The following is a 25,400-nucleotide window of genomic DNA, read 5'->3' as shown; positions in this document are numbered from 1 at the left end:
CTTGAACTGTTACTGTTGCATATCTGAGATTGAAGTCTGCAGAGGGGTATAAACTTAAAGGAGTAATTCAGCATTCAAATGTACTTGGGCCCAATGGACAATACCTCATAGAAGATGGACAAAATGGCACAAGGCCATTCGTATTTAGAAGTATTTAGAGTAGACTTTGTCATCAGGTGTCTCCCTGACTTTAATAGACTGCACACAATTTTGAAATATTTAAATCTTTGTGAGAAGGGTTGATCCAAACAGTAATGTGTTCTTCTGATGTTTAAGTATCTAAGGAAGAAAGAGAGTTTGCAGTTTTGAGGTTACCCACGTTCTGAGCCTGTCCACATTCTATAGTCCGAAGCTACATTTTACAGTGTGTTTAGTTCTTGGGGAAAACACAAGGTGAAGTATAAGTTCAATTATTATTAGTTTTGTTTTCTAGACATTGTCTATTGACAATTACATAAAGAGTTTGCAAATGAAGTATTTTTCCTTGTTCACTGCTCAATATTTTTATTCCACTCGCTGAGTGAGGTTATTTCATATTAGCTGCCTCAAAGATTTAGGTTTGCTTAAAGCGAGTTATATCATTAGTTGCCATTGAAGTTACAGCTTACTAGACAACTTAAAAAAAATCCCAATATTTTACATTGATTTTGTTGTCTTAGAAAAATAGGCTCTAAATATAAAGCTTTTAAAGGATGTGCCAATGTGGAACTGCATTTTTGTCAGCTGAAAATGCGTAGGCATAAGCTGAGTTGTATCCACAAAGCTTTTACTGGTCCTGTTTACTTCACAGTTTAGAAGGGATTGATTTGTTGCGAAGGCTGACAATAGCTTCGAAAATATAGTAGAAGAGTCATTATTTACTTCAGTTCGTATACAAGCATTGGTATGAAAAATGGTCCCATTACTATGAAATAGAATGTCAGTATGTGCCTTCAGGGATTCCTTGATGGTTTCAAGGTGAAGTTCAGACCTCTCTCCAAGACCCATGTTTGACCAGCTGTTCCCTGCAAAGACTGTAAGCAATTTCAGAAAAGTAAAAGAATAGGAAAATTTTTAAGTCACTCTGAATATATGAGCTTTACCTTTTGAAGTCATTTTTCCTTTAAGTTAAATATATACTAAACATTTCAAGGCATTTATTACTTGACACATTCACTTTTAATGTAAAAAGTTCTTTTCTGATCTTGTCTAGTCTTTGCTTTAGTATTAAGGATATTGTTCTGTTCAAAGATTATTGCTTTTTTTTTGTAAGGAAATAACTCTGAAGTATGATATATTGTATGTAACAAAGTTATACACCTAGGTGCCTACCAGTACATTACTACTTCTGTTTTCACTAGTATTAACTTTAGTATGATTAATAAAACGAGAGTCATGTTCATAATAATAGACTCCCTAGTGTACTATAACTGAAGCCCAAATAACTATAACCAGTATACGTAGTTATTTCTTCAACATTTCTGAGAATCTGGTCCTCTCCCTGGAGATGTGTACTGACTTAAAACTTCTTGCAAAGATACTATCACTGTTTCTGGTTTCTTGCCTTTGGACCAGGGCAGTCCAAAATAGTGAGTACTGAATGACTGCTTTAGAGAAACAAAGCTCATCAGGCATTTTGTATTTTCATATAGTTTCTGTACAAATGTGAAATAAAGATTATTCAAAATAGCTAGTAGACACAGAACTACTATGGCAATATGGTATAGAAGAAAGGTAGGCAGTACAGTAGAAGTGTTAATTACACTTCTCAAATAGCAAATAATGATACAACCACTTTGCTGATAGAAATAAAAAAAGCTAAGATTGTTTGGAAGTATCGAACTGGTTCTCTGAAGATCTCTCAAAAATCTCCAAAAATCAGTCTTCTATTGATGCTGAGAATGAATATGCTGTTAAAGGAAGAGATTGACCATTTTCATTGACAATGGATGTTTGCATTGCAACATTTTGAAACTCACCTGTTTTGTTTTACAGGAGTAAAATAATGCATGCTGTAGACTAAAGCAATATCAAACTGCATTGTGGGCGTCTGAATTTATAAATGGCTTATAGAAACATAATATGATTTTTCATATGAATTTGGTGATAATGGATTGGCATAAATAATAGAATCATTTAATGGTTATAGTTGGAAGGAGTCTTAAAGATTATCTAGTTCCAACCCCTCCACCATGAGCAGGGACACCTTGCACTAGACCACGTCACCCAAGGCCCTGTCCAACTTGCCTTTGAACACTGCCAGGGAGGAGGCATCCACAACTTGTTTAAGCAACCTGTTACACCCTCTTACATTATATTACCAATACAATAATTATTACATTAATGCTGTTCCATAAGTAACCCTACATTATAATCAGAGTATTACAGCAATTCAGAAGAAAAAAAAAAGTGTTTAATTTCATTTGGATATACTGCTAGCAAAGCATATGTTTTGATTCAGCAGATTATACTTATAATTAGAAATTGTCATTCTGTGAATATTGTGGTACTGGTTCCTGAAATGTATTAAAATTCAAAAAATTCCTTAAGCATATATGATTTAAGAAATGCTATGATGAACTGAGGTCACAAAAAACATGCTAAGAGATCACAAATAACTGTTGTTGTGTTTTCTATCATATTTATTATAGACAGACAAGAAAGAGAGAAGCAATGCCTTGAATGTTGCAATAGATAGTATGTGCAAGAAGACAAGAGACCTTCGCAGACAGGTAAGCAACCTGGGGAACTGAAAAGGTAGAAAAGGAGACTTGAGGGATGCTTTTCCAAATTGCTTATTTCAGCTTTTGTAGAACTGCATTTTGAAAATAAAGATTTCTATGTCAAGAAAATACTGAAGACAGTTACACTATTCCACAGAACATGCAAATTTTCAAAAGTAAGGGGAAAAACCCTAACAAATGATACCAGCTGAATTATATGTATGTACATAAACAAAGCTCTTCATGTATACATGTCAAAATAATGTATTTGCTTTAGAAATATACTGGTAATGTACTTTGGACATCAAGAGAAATTTTATTTTAAGTAAGATTGAATTATTATCGGTTGTTGGAACAGATACCTTGAAAGGACCACTGAGTCACTGTGTCTAGTTCTATACAGTTGTAAGAACTCATACAACAAAAAAGGGTCCTTGAAATACCTGGTCCACAGTCAGCGCAACCATTTTTCATCCCAATAACCTAAACCTAATGTAAGACATGCACCAAAATCTACAACTTCAGTGCACTGCAGACATTGAGCAGTAGACATTAGCTGTGTTTAAATCCCGTCTCTTCAAGGAACATGTTTGAGAAAAATTGTAAATTATGCTGAAAGTATAAAATGTGCCACTTCAGAAAAAAAGACCTAGAAAGACAGCAGTTCTTTCAGCAAGGCTGGCCAAACAACTATATGAAAATTTATGGCTGCACAAAACATGAGCACAGACTGCTTTCATGCTGTCTCTAGCTGTGGCTATTTGTCAGCTCCCTGATGGAAGAATATCCCTCCCAACTTTGTGAACAGTCCTACAAGCCAGCCTGTGCTTCAAGGTGATGAATAACTTCCTTTGTGTCCCCCAATAATCAGCCACGGCCAGCCTTGAAAGATGATATGAATATAATATAAATATAGTGTCTACAACTAACTAGCTATCTAATTTCAAAAATACATTCAGATCAAATATCCAGCATCCTAGATCACAAGCTCGGTGTATCTAGGAACATTTATTTCCCTTCTGTCCTACTGTCACATCCATTACAGACTCAACCTTGTAACAGTTTAGTGACTCTATTACAGTGTTTAAAATCTATTACATAATTCAATTTGTGTGTTTCTAGAAACTTTTATAAAACACTGAGGCTGAAAGTAATCATTCCGAATTTACAGTCAATCTAGAACCAGCAGTTTTCTCTAACCAGAATAGCTGTATGCTTTCTTGACATTTTCCACTGGAAGGCATTTATGAGAAATGCTTAATCTACTTCATCCTGCTCTGTATTCATACATGTGAATTGCATAAGAATTGTTTTACTGCATGTCTAATTCCTGATCTGGGAAACATGAAATTGCAAATTCTATGCCTGCAGGTATTGCAGTAAAGTCTTACTTGCTTTCACTTACAACATTCATTATTCTGCCTGTCAGCACATTTTCTAGAAACATGAACATTGTTTCTTGGTCTACACTTACAGCTTTTATAATACTAAATTTTTTTTGAATGGTATAAAGCATCACAGCTTGTCTCATATAAGACATTCTTGCTGGACTTGGGGCTAAGATGTGCACAATGTACTCAGATTTCACTCAATTACTGGGATACCTCTGCAAAGCTGGGGTTGAAGATAAAACCGTATGAATGTGTATTTTTGAAATCTCTTCAGTGTTGTGTATGATAAACAAAACTGTCATATAAGTGCTGATGCAGGCACCAGCTAACAATGGGTTATGCCATGGGCCACTATGGAATGCCTTTGTAGATCACAGTAAGTAAAGCGAAGGAAGGCTTCTTGTATCTGGCAAGACTCAATGGCAAAAGTAAGTATCTCAAGAACAGCGTGTTCTGGAAGTTTTAAAAATCTCTGTCTTTTCAAATGAAGTTATTTGTATTCACTTCAGGAACTTGGCCAGCACTTGCTGGGATTTTAAACTATTCTGTTTTGTTTTGATTTTTACTGGTATTGTGCCAGAGATGTAGCGTGTCATTTCTGTGTCTGCAGTTTTACCTAGATCACTGCTTCCCTGCCTATTAGAGCTATATGAATATTTAGGAAGAAATTGCCTATTCAGTCCAATTTCTAATTCTGAGAAATTACCATACTCAGTCTCTCCTCCCAGTTGTTTTCCAGCATACCGTGAATAGACTGCACAGATGTTCCTCCTATTGTTGCTCCAGAGTTCTGGTTGGTTGTTCTTTTTTTTTATAGATGTGTTATTCCTGATGATATTCTTATATTTCTGTGTTGCTTTTTCACCATGGATAGCTTTTTCTGAACATAAAGAAGATTGCCTTCCTGTCATTCCTTTGAAATAGCAAAGAGAGAGCCATTAATAAAACTAATCTTTAGTTTTTCCAGGACTTTTGCCAACGTAGTCTTGTGAAGCAATAGGCAAATAGAGGCGAACACTGTTTTCTGTACTCATCAGGATACGGATATTTGATAGTATTGTAAACAGCTTCTGGGGTTTTCTTCTCTACTGTCCAGTTTTTTTGGACAACCTTATGCCCTATGTTTTATAAACAGTATATTTCTATGTTATTTTTCAATGCACTTCAATATCAAAAGAAAAAACGCTCCATGCTTCGACTTCTGTAACAGTCTGCTCAAAGGGTAAGAATAAGACCTCGCAACTTAAAAATTAGTTTGTCAAATATCATTCTCCCTCTCTCTTCCCTCTTCTGATGGTGTCTCTTTTACTTAGAGGTATGAGAAAAAAAATAATTATAGCACAGTAAGTTCCCCAGTATTGCCTGCTAACACTGCTGGTGCTATTCTTTGTCACTTTATGTGTCTCCTGGTATGGCTACTTAGCTTTTAGCATTTTGCTGTAGAGGTGGCCAGAGTCAGAAACAGACCTACGGAGTAGTGAAAAATTATTGTTTTAACTGGATGAAGAGGAACACATACTGCTTTAGATACTTCATTTTTCTTTTGGCTTTTTCCTTTCTTTGTTCTACATTGTATTTCTTCATTCTTTAATGCTGTGCAAGCCATCTTTTGAAAATCTCAACCTCATGTATTGCTGTGCATAGCTGAAACAGGAACATAATTTCAAAAGTGTTTGTATTCAGCAAAGATACAGCATTATCTTGTTTTTGAAGAAGATGCTTTTTACCTTTTAATTGCAGGATAGAGTACTTTTTAGAATGAAATAGTAATGACAATTTATATGTGAAAGGTTAATTAAACCAACCAAACCAATAAAAAGCTGCAGCAAAGAAATATGTGATGCAGCATTAAATTAGGCTGCTGCTTTGAAAATCAGATGCCTCAAGATCGCCACAAATGTGACTAAGGTCATTGCAATCACTGATTCTCAAATAAGCAATGAAGGCTGCAAAAGTCCTACAATCTGGGCTATGCAGAACACAAAAATATTTCTCTTGGTCAGCATTTAAGAGCTTAAAAAAAAGCCTTTTGTGTTCTTTTCTGTTCCAATCCATATATTTTCTATATATTATAATTTTTTTTTTTTGCAGTAGGAAATTCAAGTTGAAACTTGATAATTTGGTTGCATTGCATGTATTGTTAGAATTGGTACATTTCTTGTAGTGTTCTGTGATTAAATGAATGATTGCCATGTGTAGGTAATGTAATGTCCCAGTGATCAATTGTAACCTTACATGAAGCCTAATCTCAGAGATGTAATTTGTTCTTCAATAACTTTAAAAGTTCAAGAACAATTAATCTGAGAAAATTGAACTTCAGGCACATTTATAGTTCTGGCTCTATTACTCTGTGTTCAGGTGGCATAATCAGTAATCTTACTGGTATAATTACCATGAAGACTAGCATTTTGTTAATCAAATCATATTGTTGGGTATTCCAACATTGTTGAAAATATTTGGGTAATTTTACAACTATGAAAATATGTGATGTAGACTGTTTTCTGAGTATAAACATCATTGATATTTTCTTTGCAAAGTGAATCAGCCTTCTCCCTTGGCATCTGAACTTCAAGAAGGAGTACCCAGGAGACATTAGGTTTGGTCTAACAGTAATTTTTCATATGTGGAATCATGCTGTTCATCAAGGATCATGAATATTTGTTTGGCTCCCTTGAATTCAATGGGAGTACTACATGTTTGAAGTGTTTTATGTATCTATGCTCACACATACATACACTCACACGTACAAACAAGCATATTTAGGTAGTGGGATATTAAAATTGTCCGTAAAATTAAATACTTTTCTGTGTAGTAGATAAATTGCAACTGCAGTAGATTACAGACACATAATCCTGCAAATAATGCAGGAATACAGTGTGTACAGGTTTATGTTGTAAAATACTAATAGACAGTAAGTACAGTAAACTTTAATAAATAGTCCACTTAGCAGATACTAATGTAATGCTTTCTTTTGCAGCTCCGTAAAGCCATTATAGATCATATCTCAGACTCCTTCTTGGACACCACTGTTCCACTTCTAGTTCTCATTGAAGCTGCTAAAAATGGAAGAGAGAAAGAGATAAAGGAATATGCTGCTATATTTCGAGAACATACCAGCAGGCTTGTGGAGGTGCGTTTGATGGAGTTGCACTTTTTTTGAATATATGGTACAAGTGACTTGCTGCTGTACATTGCTTTTGCTGGTAGATATCATAAAACTATTAAGCCTGATATTTCAGGAAAGAATAAATAGATGGCCTAGGGTAAAGTAAACATACTCTATTTTTTATGTTAAGGTATGGAGTAAGATAGTGGTTTTATGGTATTGCATTTATATAGTATTTCATTGCATAGAAACTAGGTGCTGGGGAATTCTAATTAGAGAAATCAGTGTAAGATATTCAGTGGGAACTTGATCAAATGAGTGATTCTAAAGAGTATTAGCTCAAAAGTGTTAGGAAACTGACACCCAAGCTATGTGAGAGACCATATTAATGTTAGTTGCTAGCTTTCTCACTTTGAAAGTTCATAGCCTGTGTAATGATATGCTGAAGAGGAACTGGTGCTGACTCCCAGTTGAGAGCCATGAACTCTCTAGCAGACTGAAAGCATGTTCAGCATTGCTGAACAAATTCACTCGCATATATTGTATACTCATTTCTAAAATATATACTTATTTATTACTTATAAATGACACTAACTCATCACTTAGCAATTTGCAGATAGAATCTGGGGGAGATTTCAGTTTGTTGGAAAATCGGCCTTGTAAATTTGACTAAATAATTACTAACTCAGTCAGTCTGCAGCTGGAAACACTGCTGGAATACAGAAGTCATGGATTTTGCAGGAATATTATCTCAAGTGCCCGTAAGGAATGCATTGCTAATTTTTGTGGGTTTTTAAGCTTTTAGTGCTTTTGTGTGCAGTAACACAAAAAATGGGAAAAAGCAATTAATTCACTTAGAAATTAATTTACTTAGAAAAAGTATTTGGCTCAGAATGAATGAATTAATCTTGAGTGGTCTACAGATAATGAAAGACAAATAGGTAAATAGCTAAAGTAAAAGTAAGGTATTGTATTTGTTTCTCTTCATGCTTATGTAGTTACAGAGTAACACTAGTTATTATTCTCTGATTTACAAGAGTGTCTCATTTTGACCATGCTACAAAGTCAAATGAAAACTAAAGCAGAAACCTGAAGTTTTAAAGGTTTTAAGATTTTTAATACTGAAACTACACCAGCTTGAAGCAGCTAGATTTTTAGAAAGGACAGATCTCTGAATATCTGATAACTTTACTGAATTTGGAATTGAGGTCAGGTCAGCTGGAATACCCAAATCATTATTCAGTTTAGAAGATGTGAACCTAAAAATCCAATATTAGTTTCGTTTCATGGGTTTGAATTTGTTTCCCAAATGCAAAGAATAGCTGGCCATCAGGCTAGGTTTGTGACTAAAGGGGCTGATGACTGAGCAGATACACTGACTAAAAAAGTTTACAAGGACATGTAGCAGCTGCCTGTGAACATAAGACTGCCCAGAAGACAGCTATCCTTAGTGATGTTGTATAAAAGGGTTTCTATTAAATGGTATCCTTACATCATCTTATTTTATGTATAAATATACAGGCTGTGTATTAAATATAAATAAGTATTTATATTTATCCTATGATGTAATATGCTGCATACAGTGAAGAGAATGTACTTTTAGACATGTTGTAAGTAGCTTTCAGAGAGATTGTACCCAGTGCCACCTCCTGTTGTTAAATTAGTTATTCCAGATTGTTGTTTTACTGGTGTTTTTATCATATGGCACTACTGAAAATGCATATAAAATAAAATTGAAATTATTTTCTGGATATCTACTAGAACTGAAGTATCTTATTTAAAAGTTGCTTAAATTGGTCTAATGCACTTTCCAGTATCCCTAAATAAGAGCTTGATTATGGCTTTTTGATAACCTGTACTGCTAAACTCTCCAGCAAATTAACTAGTAGTTGTACTGCATCTGTTGACTGCTAGCCTATCAGGCTTAAAATAAACAACCAGAAATCAAAAAAATATTAACAGCTAAGCAAGCAGCCACAAAGGGGCTTTGTATGTACAAACAGATTTATCTGATTTTTAAGAAAAATTCAGTAATTTCTGACAGCATATTCAAAGAGAAAGAATTATGGCAGCTGTTTTGTGGAAAGTGTAATACAAATTCAATTGATGTAGATGGAATAGCATTCAAGTAAATCAGAGCTGTAAATTAGGAGCAGGTTTTGGTTTAAGTGGCCTGAACCCTGTTAAACTGAGAGTATGTATATATATTTAAATTGACAGTTGTAGAGCACTGCACTATTGCTTTAATTTGTCAAGGAATATAACAGATAGGTAGGCTTTGATCTTAGTCATCTCAGATTTCACGCGTGTATGTACACATACTTCAGTGTCCTAGGTTTGACTGTAACAGTTATTTTTCTCCTTCTTTGTAGCTGGTGCAGTGCTGTGTTTATGACTTTACTCTGAGAATGATGCTGATAGTACACTGATGTTTTTCGGTCTTGCTAAGTAATGTTTAACCCAAATCAAGGACTTCTCAGTCTCTCATGTTCTGCCAGTAAGGAGGGGCACAAGAAGCCAGGAGGAAGCAGAGACAGGACACCCGACCCAAAGTAGCCAAAGGGGTACTCCATACTACAGCATGTCATGCCCAGTAACTGGGGGAAGTTACCCAGAAGGCCCAGTTCACTGCTGGGGTTGGGCTGTGTGTCGGTTGACACATGGTATTGTGCATTACTTGTGTTTATTGAGGTTTTTTCCTTTCCCTTTTTAGTTTTGTATTCTTTCCCCTGTTATTCCCCTTATCATTATTATTATTGGTGGTAGCAGTAGTAGTTTTGTGTTATACCTTAGTTACTGGACTATTCTTATCTCAACCCGTGAGAGTTACATTCTTTTGATTCTCCTCCCCATCCCTGCAGCTGTGAGTTGTGTGGAGGGAGGGGGAGGAGTGAGCGAGCAGTTGTGTGATTCTGAGTTACCAGCTGGGCTTAAAAACCGTGGCATTCAGAAAATGAGAAGTGCAAATATGCATGGAGCTTGGTTTTCAACTGGACATGGTGCTGTGGGTTATGGGTACTCCATAAAAATCAGGCACAGCCGAAGTACTACTGAAACAGGGAACCTGATTCTGCAAGAAAGATAGGACAGATAGAAAGGAGATGAGTTGGCTTTGAATCCTCGCTACTTTGGTTATCCATTTGTCTATCGAATAGTTTACTTTTTCTTAGTGAAACTTCTAATGTATAAACATTACCTCTGCCCTCTGGGACAGTTGCCTAACCTGTTGCCCTGGATATGTTTCATTTGATAATATCAATTTAGAAATGGAGGCAGGACAACATATTGTAATAAATAGATGATATTGCATCCTCAAAATAATCAGTAAGCCATAATTTGAGTCAGCATAGTTTTATTACCTACTCCAATATGTCCTGTATTGGAACTAGGTGATCTTGAATGTCCCTTCCAACCCAAACAATTCTATGATTCTATAACTCTGTCAGTTGTGAATCAAGCTGTTGTTGCCATATTGATAAAACCATCAGTGCTTAATTTTCTTTCCATGGTATTTCACTTGATTGCAGAAACTAGCAAAATAAAATTCTGAATCTGGTCCACAAAGGCCTGGGTATTTGTATAGTCAGATCTCCAGTCACTTAAAAATCAGTTTTAGTATTGCAGCCAAGCAAGTCTAGTGGTGATAGAAAATGCAGTGATTCTGGTATTACAGGGTTAGGATCTAAATCTATTTTTAAGTAAAACAAACCATTGATATTTGTGTTTTTTTGTGTTCAAATTACAGCATGTACTAACAATACTGTCCCTTCTCCACTCCCCAGCCCACCAGTATCACTCAATTTGTTTCACTTGCCTTTTTTCAAAGTTGAAAAATTCAGGTAGATATTCTAGATTTCATTGTGTTGGTGTTTTTTCAATTTAAAAACTTATTTAGCCCATTTAATCTTAACCCAAGATAAAGATTTCCCAGTGATGATTTATCTTGATTAACTGCCTTCTTCTTCTTTGATTAAATGACAGCTTTAGTCTGGATGTCTTAATTTCTAGATGATTTAAGTGAGGCGAGATGAATTGTACCATGAGGTTGGTCTATTTTGAGACATACATTACTTTACGTTTTCTTATGCTCCATATAACAGTTTTTAATCAGGTGTATCTTGTTTTTTCAGTGCATTTTTTAATCTGTTTTTGAAAGACCAAGGATGTTTGAATAGTAGCTTATTATATTGCTTTTTATATAAATACAGTAGACTGAGTGGGACATTATAAAAGCAAAAGTTCATCGTCTCACAAAGGTTTCTCTGACAATGAATTTGATATGGATATTAGAAGTACTACTTGGAATATCAAGAAAGATATTTTGGTGTCTTCTGTTTTAATCTGAAAATTAAAGCTTCTCAGATAGAAACAGTAGCTCTTGAGGAAGAATATGGGTTTTTTCCTCTTTGAATATGCAAAGTTAATTGAGCTAAGCTAAACTGCTCACTACAGTGATTCACTGCTCGTATTGTAATTTAAGAAACAAACAGTATCCTCATAGGCCAGTGACCTTTGTAAATAAGTTTGAGGATTAAGATCTGTTACAAGTATCTTTCTCCTGAATTAACATTTTGAAGTTACAGTCTTTCCTTTCAAAATTGATTCAAGACGTTACAATATAATACAGCTCAGGAGCATGTTTATGAATTCAGTGAAGTACAAAACATCAGTGATACAGAAAGACTGAATACCACATCTGGGACAGTGATGTTGCCAAAGGTAGTAGGTAATATCTTCTTCCTTTTTTTCTTATGTTTTCTCTCTCCTAAGTTTAACTACTCTGTGCTCTTACCCAAGATGTTCTAGCCTGTGTTAAAAAATGCATACACTTGGGAGGTTAGCCACACTCAGCAGGAATATTAGCTGGTGCTTTGTGGACAGTGCTAGTACTCAAAAACCTCCAACAGTGCAAAGAATATGGCAAATATCTTTGCAGTATTATAGCTGCACAGTAATTGCACAGAATAGAGTCTCTTAGTTGTGAATGTGAATAGTATCTTCTGCTCTGTGGAGGAAGTTAAATAGTCCTAGTTCTACTGTCAAAACTAAAAAAAACCCAAACATTAAAATGTCCACTTTGGCTATTATATTGAACTCTTCCCACATATGAAATAGACACTCCATAGCTGAAGTATCTTCATGACTAGCAAAGTTCATATTAAAGATTCTCCAGATGGAGATTTTTCTAGGTTACAGTGCCTTATATTGCTCATATAGTGCATCAAATATTTGTGAATGTGAGTATTGATTTTGTGACATTGAAAAACTAGGATATATTGAAGAATGAAAAAAGCAACCAAATCTGGGTTACAATTCTGTCTGTACTTGGTGTCTTTGCCTGTGAGCCTTGGCTAAAATAAATTCCCAAAAGATATGTTTCTGTTAGAAAAGGTTTGTTATTAATTGGAATTACTTATTATAATGCAGCAATTTTGATAAAAGTATTTCAAAAAATAAATACTTTGGGATTTCACACGTTTATCTTTGCTCTGAAACGCCTTTACATTTAAAAACATTACAATTAAATTGCAAACCTAATTGAAATATTGGATTATATGGAAACATTTTCAAACAGTCCTGTCTTCTAGGGAATTTGAAAATTAGCTCTGAATATAACCACTATTTAAAATTATGACACAATAATAATGAAAAGCCTTAGGGGACTTGGTTGTGCTTTACAAGCTTTTTGGCTTGTAAGACATGCCTGGTTTTAGTGAATATAGTGTTGTGGCCTGTGGTTCACTTCTGCCAAAGACCAGAACAAATTCTGGTATTGAGAGAACATGTAAAAATGAACAAAAGAGGTAAAAAGGAAGAATGAAATGTCACATCTACAGAAGAAAAAAAAGCAGGTCCTCTGTTACTAGAAATTTCTTCTCTGGGAAAGCTGACAGGCTGTTCTCCTGAGCCGATCTACAAAAGAGATGTAATGCTTTCTGAAAGGAGGAGTGATAGGCTGGGTGAACTTGAGATTAAAAAAGGAATTTGATGGAAGCGGGGAAGAATCCTCTGATTATCTTTCCTTTTGGCGCAGATGCAAATCTCCCACTGCAGCATGTAAAGGTCAGCTGAACGAAGCAGAGGCTGAGAGATTTAACAGGAGAAGCGGAGGTGATGATGAACTGAACTTTGTGTTCTTCATTTCTCAGTACATGAATATATCATACTCTCTGTAGTTTGATCTAATAACACTGACTTCAGATCTACTACTCTAATACATAAACTTGAAGGTTTAGCCTATTGCCTATTTGTTACCTTTGGTTTTTTTTTTCAGTTTTGAGTGTATCCAATATGACAGTGCTGGCTTCTAGGAATTAGGATTTCTGAGTTTGACTCTGTTATGAACAATGGACAGTAACACACAGCACGTATATTTAAGCTCATCAGTATTGTAATTTGTTGATGTAGAGCAGCAAATGCATACAGAACATAGAGTGTTGTTAAAAAACAAATTTGCCAGTTATTAAAGGTTTTCAGTGCAGGGAATCCAGCACATATTTTCAATGTGAATTCTCCTTAAGAAATCATTCTTTTAAAATTAAGTTAGAAGATGTAAGGGAGAACAAATCTTGAGTTATATATATGTATATAGAAATAAATTAGTTTGTCACTTTCTAGTTGGACAAGATGCATGGGAACAAACTATGTGAATACTGACAGAAAACTTTAAGGAGGGAAAAAAAATGTTAAGATCTTGAATAAAATAACTTGCTGGCTCTTGTTACTTCAGTTACTTCAAAAACTAGCTTTTAAAAAGATAAGACTGATGTCCCGAATGTGTTGGAAGAAGTTTCCTTCACAATTTATAATCTGAGTCTAGGCACTCCTTGCTTAATATATGGCTTCTGGCCCCTTACCTGGGAAGGTGGTCTCTGTCTCTGGATAGGAGAGCACAGCAATAAGGATGAGGGAAATTCATTTAAACAATACCAGCTGGAGAGTTCATAGCTTTTTGCCATTTTACCATGATCAAACTATTGTGTGTTGAATGACAGCAGTTTGGATTGGCACCTTTATTTTTTTAAATTTAAGTATAAATATGTTTTTAGTTTGTTGGTTTAGAGCCTCTCCTACTTACCTAAGAGCTGGACCCAGAAAATATGTTTGAATTCATGTGAGCCAAACTCATGGAATTGCTCATCCTTCACGGAAGTTCTTCAAAGGTAACATTTACTACATCCCTGTTTCAGTAGCACTCTGGAGACACCAAGAAATATTTGGGTCTCTACATCTGGGAAAAAATAGGAGACAGATAAACTGTAGAAGGAGGCAGAATGGGAGAATGAATCTGTTATGGATCAATGACAGAGCCTGGAATAAAACAGAGATAAGCGAATTTAGCTAACTCAAAATCAGTCACCATTAGACTTAGTTAAGAATGTACATGTAAGGATTTATCTGAGTTAACTCCTATTTAGAAAACCGTTAATGAGTGCAATTTCTATAAAGAAATTGAAGTTTGTGATATACATAGATATGTTATTTTTTTATTCAATGCTTTACAATGCCATTTTAACAAACTATGGAAGAATTTATGTGGTACAATGCAAGATTTCCGGGGCTAAATATGTTAAAATGTTTGCAAAACCCAGCATGGTGGAAATAACAGTGAGTATTTTGTAAGCAAAATGAATCTATATTGATCATAAGCTAATAAGCATGCTACATAAAATCCTTACTTTCTCACAAGCAAAACACAGGGCCACTGGGTCTTGAACTAAAGCTTTCTATATCTGCCTCTTGTGGAAAACAGTTCTGCCAGGACCCAGTTTCAACACAGATTCTGCAACTTAATCATGATAAGTTGCTTTTCATTTTATATACAAACAGTAAATATTTCTCTTCAAGTACAGTGGGAAAAATCTGACTACTTCAATCTGTTTTATTGACATATATATATAAAGGATGATAGCTCTTACTTGCCACTTGGGCAATGAGAGTAAAACTACTTGCATTCTGATAAGCCAAGAACCCCCCCCTAGATTTGCCATCCAATGTAATACATAGTTTCCTGGTAGATAGCAACTTAATCTAAAATGGAATTTAACAATCCAGTAATGAATTTTGATTTATATATTTAAGTACTACTTATACAAAATCCTATTAACTGGAAGACTCTCATTTTACTGAGCCATTGAAACACAAAACTACTTCTGACAGTGGCAAAATTCCGCAACTACATAGGTAGAGGTCAAACTGACAGATTATTGAAACATCTTTATTAACTTTCAGGATATCAGAAAAGAGCAGGATCTTCTATCATTCTTCTTAGGAGCATAATCACAAGACAAGAAAAATGAATTCTGTTATGCAGAAGTTTTTAGTTTGAGGCAGTTTAATGGAGAGGAATTTGATCCCCAAATATAGAATCCAACTCCAGGGCTTATATATTTTTTTTTCTGGTGCTTCTGTTCTTACTATTTTTCTTAAAACCATCATATTGTTTCAGTGGTGTAATATTTAACTACATCTGTGTCATAATAGCAGTTTAAGACTCTAAATTGAAGAATAAACTATCATTCCTGTTTTTGCATTACAGTGTAACTTCTATCCTGTACATAAACATACACAATAGCCATCACTAGAATGCAGGATCCTGTTGTACAGTAGGATCTGTGGACACAGAACTTAAGTATGGTTTTCTGCTTGAAACAGCAGGTATCTAAGTTTGAAACATGAAGCAGTTAGCATATAGAGATATGCATGCAGAATATTGGTCAGCATTTGGGAATAAAATGTACCTGTCAGCAGAGTAGGATGTTTTTTGTAGATAAGATGAGCACTTTAAAGCTGGATCAATATTTATGACTGGGAAGTGGATTTTCATTATTTTAACCATATTTATTTCTAGAATCAGTCTAACCTTGATAAATTAACTCTCCTCTCATCACACACATTTTATCTTGTAACTCTTTATTTAACTAGTTAAAATAATGCTTTGTTTTTGAGAGGAATATCACCTTCGGTTTGCTAATTTCTATGTATCCTCAGTTTGTGTGACTCAGAATTCCCATTCAGCACTACCCTGCTTTTGTTTCACTTTCTCACTTTCAGGAGAGATCAGTGTGCAGTCTGCCTCTTCAGGCAGGATTTAGTTAATGGCACATTCCTGAGATCTCAGTAATGAAGGTTCCTTTCTTGTAGGTTCTTCATTGCTGCAATTCAGTTAAATCCAGAGATCTAAGTAAATCCATTTTAGCAACCCAACTGCTGATTTAGCTAGTTTTAGTGAATTTGTAATTAGAATCATAGAATCATAAGATAATTTGGATTAGAAGGGACCTTCAAAGGCCATCTAGTCCAAACCCCTGAAATGAGCAAGGCCATTTAGATTAGATAGGTTTGTAGCAAGAACTACCAATCTAACTACAAAGCCAAAAATATAATTCCTTATATTACTTACTGTTATTTTTTTTTCTCTTCAACTTTTTTTAAAAAATCAAACTTTTAATGTCTGAAACACAATTTTTATGCCAGTAAGCCCAAGATTTATGTCTAAACCTGTACTTTCCCATTTAATCTAGAATTTGTTTCTATGCTCTAGAAATTCAAAATTTTGCCTTCAGCAAATTGACCTGATTGTCAGGATGTGACAGTTGTCAATAACAGCATAGACATCCTTAATGACTGCAGCCTACGAACCCTCTGTTGTCAGGAGTGGCTCTGCTTGGTTGCATGCTGATAGCATGAAAGAGGGAAGCCTAAAGATGGTAATGGCATTTGTGGGAGGTGTGTAGAATTATTTCTAAAATTGTAAGGCAGCACAGGAAAAATGCACAAATGTTTTAAATGCAAAAATACATTAAATTCTAGTAAAAGAATCCTGGCAACAGTAATTGAGAGGTGGAAGGCAGATGGGAGGAGGCTTTTAAAGACAAGTAACTTGTCCTTGATATGTTAGAGCTGGTAGATGGAGGCTTAATGGAGAGTTAATGTGGTTGAGTTAGTGAATTAAGAAAATTAATTCAATAATGTTAGCTTAAAGTTAAGCATATACTTCTAAGTGTTTGTAAACTTTAAGAATTTGAACCTTGAGATTTTGGACCTTATAGAGTTCCAGCATCTTGCAGCTAGTCCTGAATTCATGTGAGGATTTTTTCACCTTTATGTAATTAATCAAATAAGGTCCAACTTTCCTATTACTGATTGAGCTTCAGGTGATAAATGGTGACATTTTCATTAATCCTCTTAATCACAGCCTTTATTGCATAAGTGTGACGCAAGGGAACAAAGGATAAACAACATGAAGATTTATCAGACTTTGTATGTCTGAGATGCATATTTCAAGAGCTAGAAATGTCAGCCACCTAGAATGGTGAGGCAGAGTGTATCTTAAGTTGTATCAGCTCCAAAAGGAAAATTGTCTTGCTTCAACATGGACTCCTCATCAAAATACACTCAGATAACATTTTTGCTGATAGTGTAAAGGCAGCTGACACAAGTGCAGTGGCAGTGACTTTTCCCTTGTATCACTGCAGAAACCAGATTTAGAAGTTCCTCACAGTATCAGGCATCATGATTCTATCTGAATCCCCCAAAATCTCACAGTTTTGATAGTACTGATCTGTAATGAGCCACTCACCCATAACAGAAAAATTCTGAAGGTGCTAAAAAAGTCACACATCCAAATATTTACAGCAGCTCACTAAAGCTTGTGCTTTTTAAATACCAAATATCTGTGTGTGTACCTGTTGAAGTTTGTTGGTTTGTGGTTTGTTTTTTTTTCTTTCTCCCCTAGACAATGGATGCTGTGTTACATGGTGAAGGAGGAGCTTTGGGCAACCTGGTCTAGTGGAAGGTGTCCTTGCCCATGGCAAGGGAGTTGGAACAAGATGATCTTTTCCAACCAAAGCATTCTATGACTCTAAGAGTATTTTGTAGAGGGTCAGGCAACATGTTTATTTGCCAAATTTAATCACTTCTCTAGGAATCCTTCTGGCTATTTTAGCACTGCCAAAGGGCTTTTGAACTAGTGGATTTGGGGTTTTTTTCCCACTGCCAGGGTGTTGATTTTTACAAGACTGTACTTAAAAATGTGAATTCCTGAATACGTTGAAATAACTAATAAATGTTCTTGTTCCGAAATGCAGTTTGTGCACAGTACTTAGAGAAGCTATCTGTTATCTTGTATTTTAGGCAAGAAAACAAAATGCAGGACAAATAATTTCGTATTATAGACTTAACAGTAGAAATAAAATTAAATGAATAGTGACTGAACTCTCAAAAAAAGGCAAGAAAATTATTAAGAAAACATACAATGGGAAGTCATAGACTACAATTTCTGATCAAGGAAGGGAACTGATCTTTGTTTAACAGAGAAGTTGGCTGGTTTTGGTTTTGACAGCTTTGAGGCAACAGGCACATACAGTTAATTATTTTCCTTTGGTGTAATTCATCCTCTGCAGAAGCTCTGTAAAAGAAACTGAACAACAAATTTGAGCAATATTTAGTAAGGTCAACATAGTTTCTTGCAAGGAAATCACATTACTCACTTTTTAACATCATTATATTAAAGTCCATTTTTTTATAACTGTTAGCCTAATATTGAAAATACTAAGTTCATAACAAATTTCTAAATCTTTCTTCTTCTGGAAAACACAGGCTGGTCTTGCTAGAACAAGAAACTTCCTCACTAGACTCAGTAGGACAGAATTAAAGTAGGCATGTTTTCTCTAATGAACTGTCATCAGCCACAACTTTCTCATCTGTCTTTTACACAGCTGGTCCAGTAAACGGACAGACGGACAGTAGTTGACATATCCCATGTACATTTGCAATGGCAAGTTTAGATCACCATTCTGTGTTTTATCTTAATTAATACACGCCCTGTCAGTCCTTTATTAGGAATCATTTATAGTTGATAATTCTAGACTGTCTTGCACAGAATTTGTTTCTTTTGAAATGTATTAGCAACCCCCACATCTCTTACTCTGTTGTTACTGGATGGATGTCTACCATGTGTTAAGACTGTTTCTCATCTGTGCATTGGTTTACAGTGATTAACAGTAACTTCATTTGCCCTTTCTAAAGGTCAGCAGGCTATAAACAAGATAGTCTCCGTAAGAGTTTTGTCAGTGAATTTAGTAGTGTACACAGTCCTGTACTTTGAATTCTATCCACATCCTTAAAGGTGAGCCCACATGATGCCTCAGACTGCACTGGAGTCTGCAGCTTTGAAATCTGGATGACTTTATGTCTAAAATTTTGGTTGCAAGGTTGCATTTTACGTGTTCTCCTTTGTGATCAATGTTACCTTTCCTAGATGAGAGAGCACATTGCACAGATGAGTCAAGGATTTCTTATAAAGTATCTTATGAGCTTTTGAACTCAACATGAAATAAAGACTGGCACAGAAACTTTTTATGTTAGTACATTTACCCCATATAAACTACAGTAGCTAAGGGACTACTTCAAGCTCCACTGCAGTTGGAATTTGCTGTCTATAGATGGCTTTCTCAGTAGCTGCAGGAGCACAGCTCATGACACCATTCATGAAGAGAAGAAAAACTATAAATCTGCAAAATTCTTTAAATACTCACTGAAGGGATAAAGGAAGGGTAATCATGAACAAGAGGATTAATTTTTGCTAGATATTTGAAATGCAGCCTATAGTGAATGATATAGTGAAAGAGTATATTATAACTGCACTAATGACGTATTTTAATGTGTTAAGAATATACTATGTGCCTATGCACATAGTGCATTTTTAAACTAAAGCAGTGTAACGTTCTGCTAACTTAGATATGTAGTATACATACATGTATGTACTTCATTATAAGTGAGTCAGGGACTGCTTTACAGCCACTGCAAATTCCATTTGTTTGAGCATTTCATAAAAAGCATATTTACAGTGTTAAATTTCAATTTAAATTTTCAATTTCAATTTAAATTTACTCAAAATGGGAAGTTTTATTTTAAGAGACCTCATGCCTGTCCTGTGTGGTTAGTTAGTACTCAGTGAGAATAAATCAAAACCATTGGCAGTAGGAAATTTTGAAGCCACCCTTTCAATTAAAAGGCTCTTTTAAGCTTTCCAGGCATGGACCTCTCTGATCCGGCTGTTGCTATGGCCGGGCTGTGCCAGGCCGGTCACTGCCGTGCGCCGCACCAAGACTCCTCACTTCCTGGCAGGGGTCGGCTGGCTGCCGAAGCTGTGGTGCCATCCCTTAACACTCAGTCCCATTTCTGTGCACTTAAGATGCAGCCACTGCAGGTACAGAAGTGGCCATGGAAGGGCTGGGTGTAGTGGGGCAGAGAGTGTGCCACTCCCCTCGCTTCAGGCCACCTCACACCTCTACTCTGTGGCAGGGCCCCAACCCCCATCAGTGCCTAGCCCTGCCCCTGTCATTCTGGAAGGTTCCATGGTCACCTTGCTGTTGTGTTGTGGTGAAGCCCTTGCTGGTGTCCTGGTAACCTGGCAGGTCATGGCCAGCGGGAGTGGGTAAGTTTGGTTGTGCATTTCTCTATTGAGCTTTTAATGTAGGTAGCCAAAAATGTGTTGTGCCTTGTGGAAGGAGAATTCTGCCGTTCCTGGCTGAGGCTTTTCTGAGCGCCGAGCTGCTGAGTGATGAGGAGAAAACTGCACGGGCAGTGTGCAACCGGAGCTCGTGGGGAGTTCAGGCTGCTAAGAACTAGTAATGACTGTGGTTTTTTATTACTTATGAGTTGTATATGGCGAGAGTTGGTGTTGGCCTTTTGCAAGCAACAAGCTCAATAGCATTGTCATTTTAAGGCCTAATTTAGTGCAGCGTAAAGTCTGAAATCCTAATCCGTGAGGAAACAGTAGAAAACAATATATTAAAAAGTGCATTTGGTTCACAAATACTCAGTTTCAGTTCTTCAGTCTGAATGTTTGGCCTGCTTTTAAAGGGCTGCATTCAAGCAGTCATGAGATTTTGGGAGTACCTATGTGAGCAACTGCTGATCAGTGTAAGTGAATGGTATACGGTCCTATTTTGAGTATTATTTTGGTCAGTATTTGAAATTAAGTATTTTTCATTATGCTTACGCTTACAGCTGGTGGGGATGGAGTAGTAAAGTAGTCCTCCTCTGCATATTATTTTTTTCAAGTCCTGCTCAGTGGAAGCAGGACAAGAGTAAACTAAGGTCTTTATAATAGCACTGATAACAGTAAGGTATATTGTATCCTGTTTTAACTCTGAAGTGAATGTATTTTTTGCTTATGGTAGATAAAAATTTATGCATCTGTGTGCTGGGATTGGTTTCTGTCCTGAATGTGGTGGTATGGAAAGCTCTGCTTTGCTGTCTGGTAATGATTAAGGCAGTCTTCTTTACAAGGGTTCCTCTAAGTTCCTTTCCTTTGTTTTAATTCCAAGAAACAGCAATTCTCAATATTTCAACTGTTGGAAAGCCCTGCGTGTGTGTGTGAGGCGGAAACTGAGTCATCCAATTAGTTGTAAAGCACAAACAAACAAACAAAAATTCTTAAAATTTATTTTTTCCCTACGTGTAGATGTGCTATGAGGGTTGCACACCATTTAACACTAAGTTGCTGTCCCAGAAGTTGAATTCTGAATCTTGAAACAAATTGGATGACAGTTTTTTTGTTTGTTTTTGAAGGGTGCGAGGACCTCTAACCATGCCTTTACAGGGATTTCAGGAAAATGACTTATATGATAAAACATTTTTTTCTCTTTTGAGAAGAAGTTTTCTTGGGATTGTCAGTAAGGATTTCTAAAGTTGCATGTTAAACCCTCCTGTCATGCAGCTTTATATTATTTATTTTTTTTTAATGTATTTATGTTTTAATTTGAATGTTCATCCTAGTACCACTGTACCATTAATAATAAGTTAGCAAATACTGTGTTCAGTGATAGTGTGCTGTTCCATTTTCCTGATTACATATGCTGGTACATCTGGTTGAATGGTTTTTGGATTTATTTTTGCAGTAATGATCTGGTTCAATTAATGTAGGAGGTGAGTTTCTGGAAAGTTAGTGACAACTTTTGGTGCAAATCATAGTCTAAGCTAGCAATAATATTTGGGATTTTTACAAATAAAGTGAAATTAAAATTGTGTTCTGTGCATTGGTATGTTTTAGTACTCCTTTGACTGTTGCTGGCATCATTGAACAGTTCAGTAGTTTACAGGGAAGTGCAAAGTTGCCTCACTGATTTCAGTTTTGAGTAGCTAAGGTAGCCTTTTCACTCTTTGCCATGTGGAGAAAAAGGTCAATCTATCATAATGAAATTTTGTTTGATAAGTTGTTGGGGTTTTTTTTCTTTTCTTTTTAAAAAAGAAGCTAGATGCTCTGAATTCTGTAGTAGTTTTTAGAAGACAATTTCATTGTTTGTGAATTTATCACATGCAATTTGCAATGCAATATTGTGTCCTACGGAAAATAAAGTAGGTATTACTAGTGGTGGATGTGTGAAAATTAGTGTCAAAGCTTGTATGGCTGATGTGAGCTACTTTATTTCTGGTAATACAGTGAATTTAATTTGTATTATTGAGTGTGTATGCTTGTATCTCCCTGTTCTGTTTCCTTCCAACTATGAGGAAGAAAACATTCTTTTGTTGCTGAAGAGTTAATTTCTGATTCTAGGTAATGGGCCATACTTTATTCAGTTCTAGCTAATCCTCAATGCCGTATTGTTGACTCTCCTGTTCTCATCCTACAGTTGATTGTAAGTGCTCAAGTAGCACACATCTGTAATTCTGTACCCATAATTAATAGTAAGGGTCATTGGAAACAAACTGGAATATCTAGTAACTGCTTCTTAGTGCAAAAAGTATGTATTTCAGAAACTTACACTGCTATATACATTATGTATTGCCGGAACAGGTGCTTGATACTAACGTTAGGTGTGAAATGAGCGTCCATACTTTCTGTGGAGGCAAAATTTCTGTGAAGGGCTAGTCCCAAAATGGATTAAATTCTGAAAGTATGTTTTATTGCATTGATCTTTCATTATCTTTGAATATCTGTAGATTTGTTGGTGGGTTGTGAGAGTCTCTTCCCTCCGGCACGATTTCTTGAAAAGTATTTATGATACAATGGTTATTACATTTCTGAATGGTCGTTCTTTGTAAATTCCCAGAGATTAATTTATGATCAGTATGATTGACCTTTTATTTATAAGAATGTAAATTTCTAGCATGTATAATGAATCCAGGTGTTGAATCAGATCAATGTGCTTAGAGCATAACTCTTTCTGTAAAAGGATAAATGTCTATTTTGACATTTTGCTTCTATTTTGAAATTTTAAAAGAACTGTTACCTGAACTGTGATTTTTTTTTTTATTTTTCCTCATTCAAAACTAATCACGTAATGTTTTATTTGTCAGGTGTCCTACTTCAAAAAAATTAAAACATTTACATTGAAATGAAAGAATTTCTAGCATTCAGACTATTTGATTACACTGCTAAAAAGAAGTGCGTTTCCTCTTCTGCTCTGCTAATATTTATTAAGCACTAATTGAGAGCTGTGTGGTTTCATTTTGTTAGCAGACTGACAGTTACCTTAGCTCACACTGATTTAATAATATAGGTTATATGCATGTTGGAGGAACTACACTGCATCTCCTAGGATTGATTTCCATTTCAGTTAACTAGAGGCAAGGAGGTGGATATTTATGGCAACAGAATCGTTTCTAAGACATCTTAGAAAGAGTCTAAGATGTGGCTAAGAGAAACAAAGATCACCCAAGTATGCTTAGGTATTTGTAGATGACAAAGCCATATGTTATTTAGTCTTAGCAGAAAAATCTGTAAAGCAAGGGTAATGGATATTGTTTCATAGAATTTTGGAATAATGAGTACTAAGAAAATAAGTAAGGGTGTATTCATGGATATGTTTGGAGCTTACCTTTGTTTTATACAGGGAAGGGCCTGAAATCTTGAGTATTCTAATGACAGTTTGCCTCATTGTTACTTAGGTGCAGGAGATAGAGGGTTTCATGCAGAGAGGAACAAAGAAAAGAAATGCACATGCAGAAGAAAAAAGATGTTTAGAAATTTTACCCTGAAACATTTACAATAAAAAGAGATTAATACATGGGATATTCAGAGTATGAGATTATACATTTGTTTTGAGAAGTGGTTGATCCACTCTGATCCTTCCAAGCTTTCACTGGGGATAAATGTTGGTGTCCAAAAGTCAATGTCAGACAGTTGAGTCCAGCTTGCTAATGTGTTCAGAAGCATTTCTCTGTGTGTGGTGCCCAATCCCCTCAAATACTGTATATTCTGCCATTAGTTTTGAGAGTTCCTCCTCTTAAATATTTTAAGGAATTGGCTGATTCTGTGCATGACTGAAGGCCTGTTTCCCTTGCTCCATGGTGAACTGCTGTTTTATCTGCCATGTTTGTTGTCAGGCTGAGATAAGGAAAATCAGAAGATTGGTTATCGGTTACATGCTTATGGAGTTGGATAGTGACTTTCTGCTTTTGAAAAACATGCTCTCTTCCAGTTAATACAGTATATAACATATGTGTGTACTGGTAAAATATTCTTTTTGCCTTTATACTGACATTTTTTTCTGTCTGCATGATGAAAGAGGTAAGGAGTAAAACTGTTGTATTTCAGTCAGTTCTTTGCTTGTCCTAGTCTCCTTTTCACATAGTTTCTTTGTATTTCTGTACTTGTGTGGTACTTCTGGAAAGCCTTCTATTGCTATAATTTAGCAAATAGTGCTAAAGAAGGACCTATCTTGACATATCAAAGGCCACTTTGTGATTATTCCAGTGGATTAAGTCTAGTACTCATGCAGACAGTGCCTTTTTTGAGAAACTTTCAGTGAGACACAGATCACACCTATGGACTGTTAATGTTTAGTGGACTCCTCAGTTACCTTGGCTTGCAGGGCACAAATGCAGTCGAGATACAATGTAATCCCTCTGGTTGTAACTAGTGCTCTACACTCTGAGGTCTAGAGAGGGAATCTTTAGCTTAGTTCTTCAGTGATCTGTACTGTGATGCAAAGCAGTGAGAGAAAGATTAATGGGGCTCTGCATCAGGCCTGACAGCTTTACCAAAAAGGAAATGGTTTGTGAAATGTTACTGTGCAGAATTCTCCCTTACACATGTGCAATCTTTGCCTCAGAATATTGTATTTCTCTGTTTGTGCTTTTTCCCATTTTTAATTTGGTTGAGGGCCAGTTTATCAAAGCAATCTCCTAATTGAACTTGTGTGTGATAGGACTTATCTAAGCACATGAAACTTGAAATAAATAGGTTGA

The 25,400-nt window shown here is 35.7% G+C and overlaps 1 protein-coding gene across 2 annotated transcripts in view; it reads left to right on the top strand.

Moving 5' to 3' along the window:
* The window catches only part of CTNNA3 (catenin alpha 3), a 467,065-nt gene that overhangs the window by 274,182 nt on the left and 167,483 nt on the right, over nucleotides 1-25,400 (top strand). For both annotated transcript variants that reach the window (XM_031053362.2, XM_031053363.2), the window contains exons 7-8: nucleotides 2,631-2,711; nucleotides 7,071-7,223. In XM_031053362.2, the coding sequence (XP_030909222.2) occupies nucleotides 2,631-2,711; nucleotides 7,071-7,223 (234 nt within the window). The remainder of the gene's footprint in view (nucleotides 1-2,630; nucleotides 2,712-7,070; nucleotides 7,224-25,400) is intronic.

The sequence above is a fragment of the Melopsittacus undulatus genome, chromosome 4 (assembly GCF_012275295.1).
Source record: "Melopsittacus undulatus isolate bMelUnd1 chromosome 4, bMelUnd1.mat.Z, whole genome shotgun sequence".
Lineage (NCBI taxonomy): Eukaryota > Metazoa > Chordata > Aves > Psittaciformes > Psittaculidae > Melopsittacus > Melopsittacus undulatus.
The sequence above is the reverse complement of the archived record's forward strand: the minus strand, read 5'-3'. Positions and strand labels throughout refer to the sequence as shown.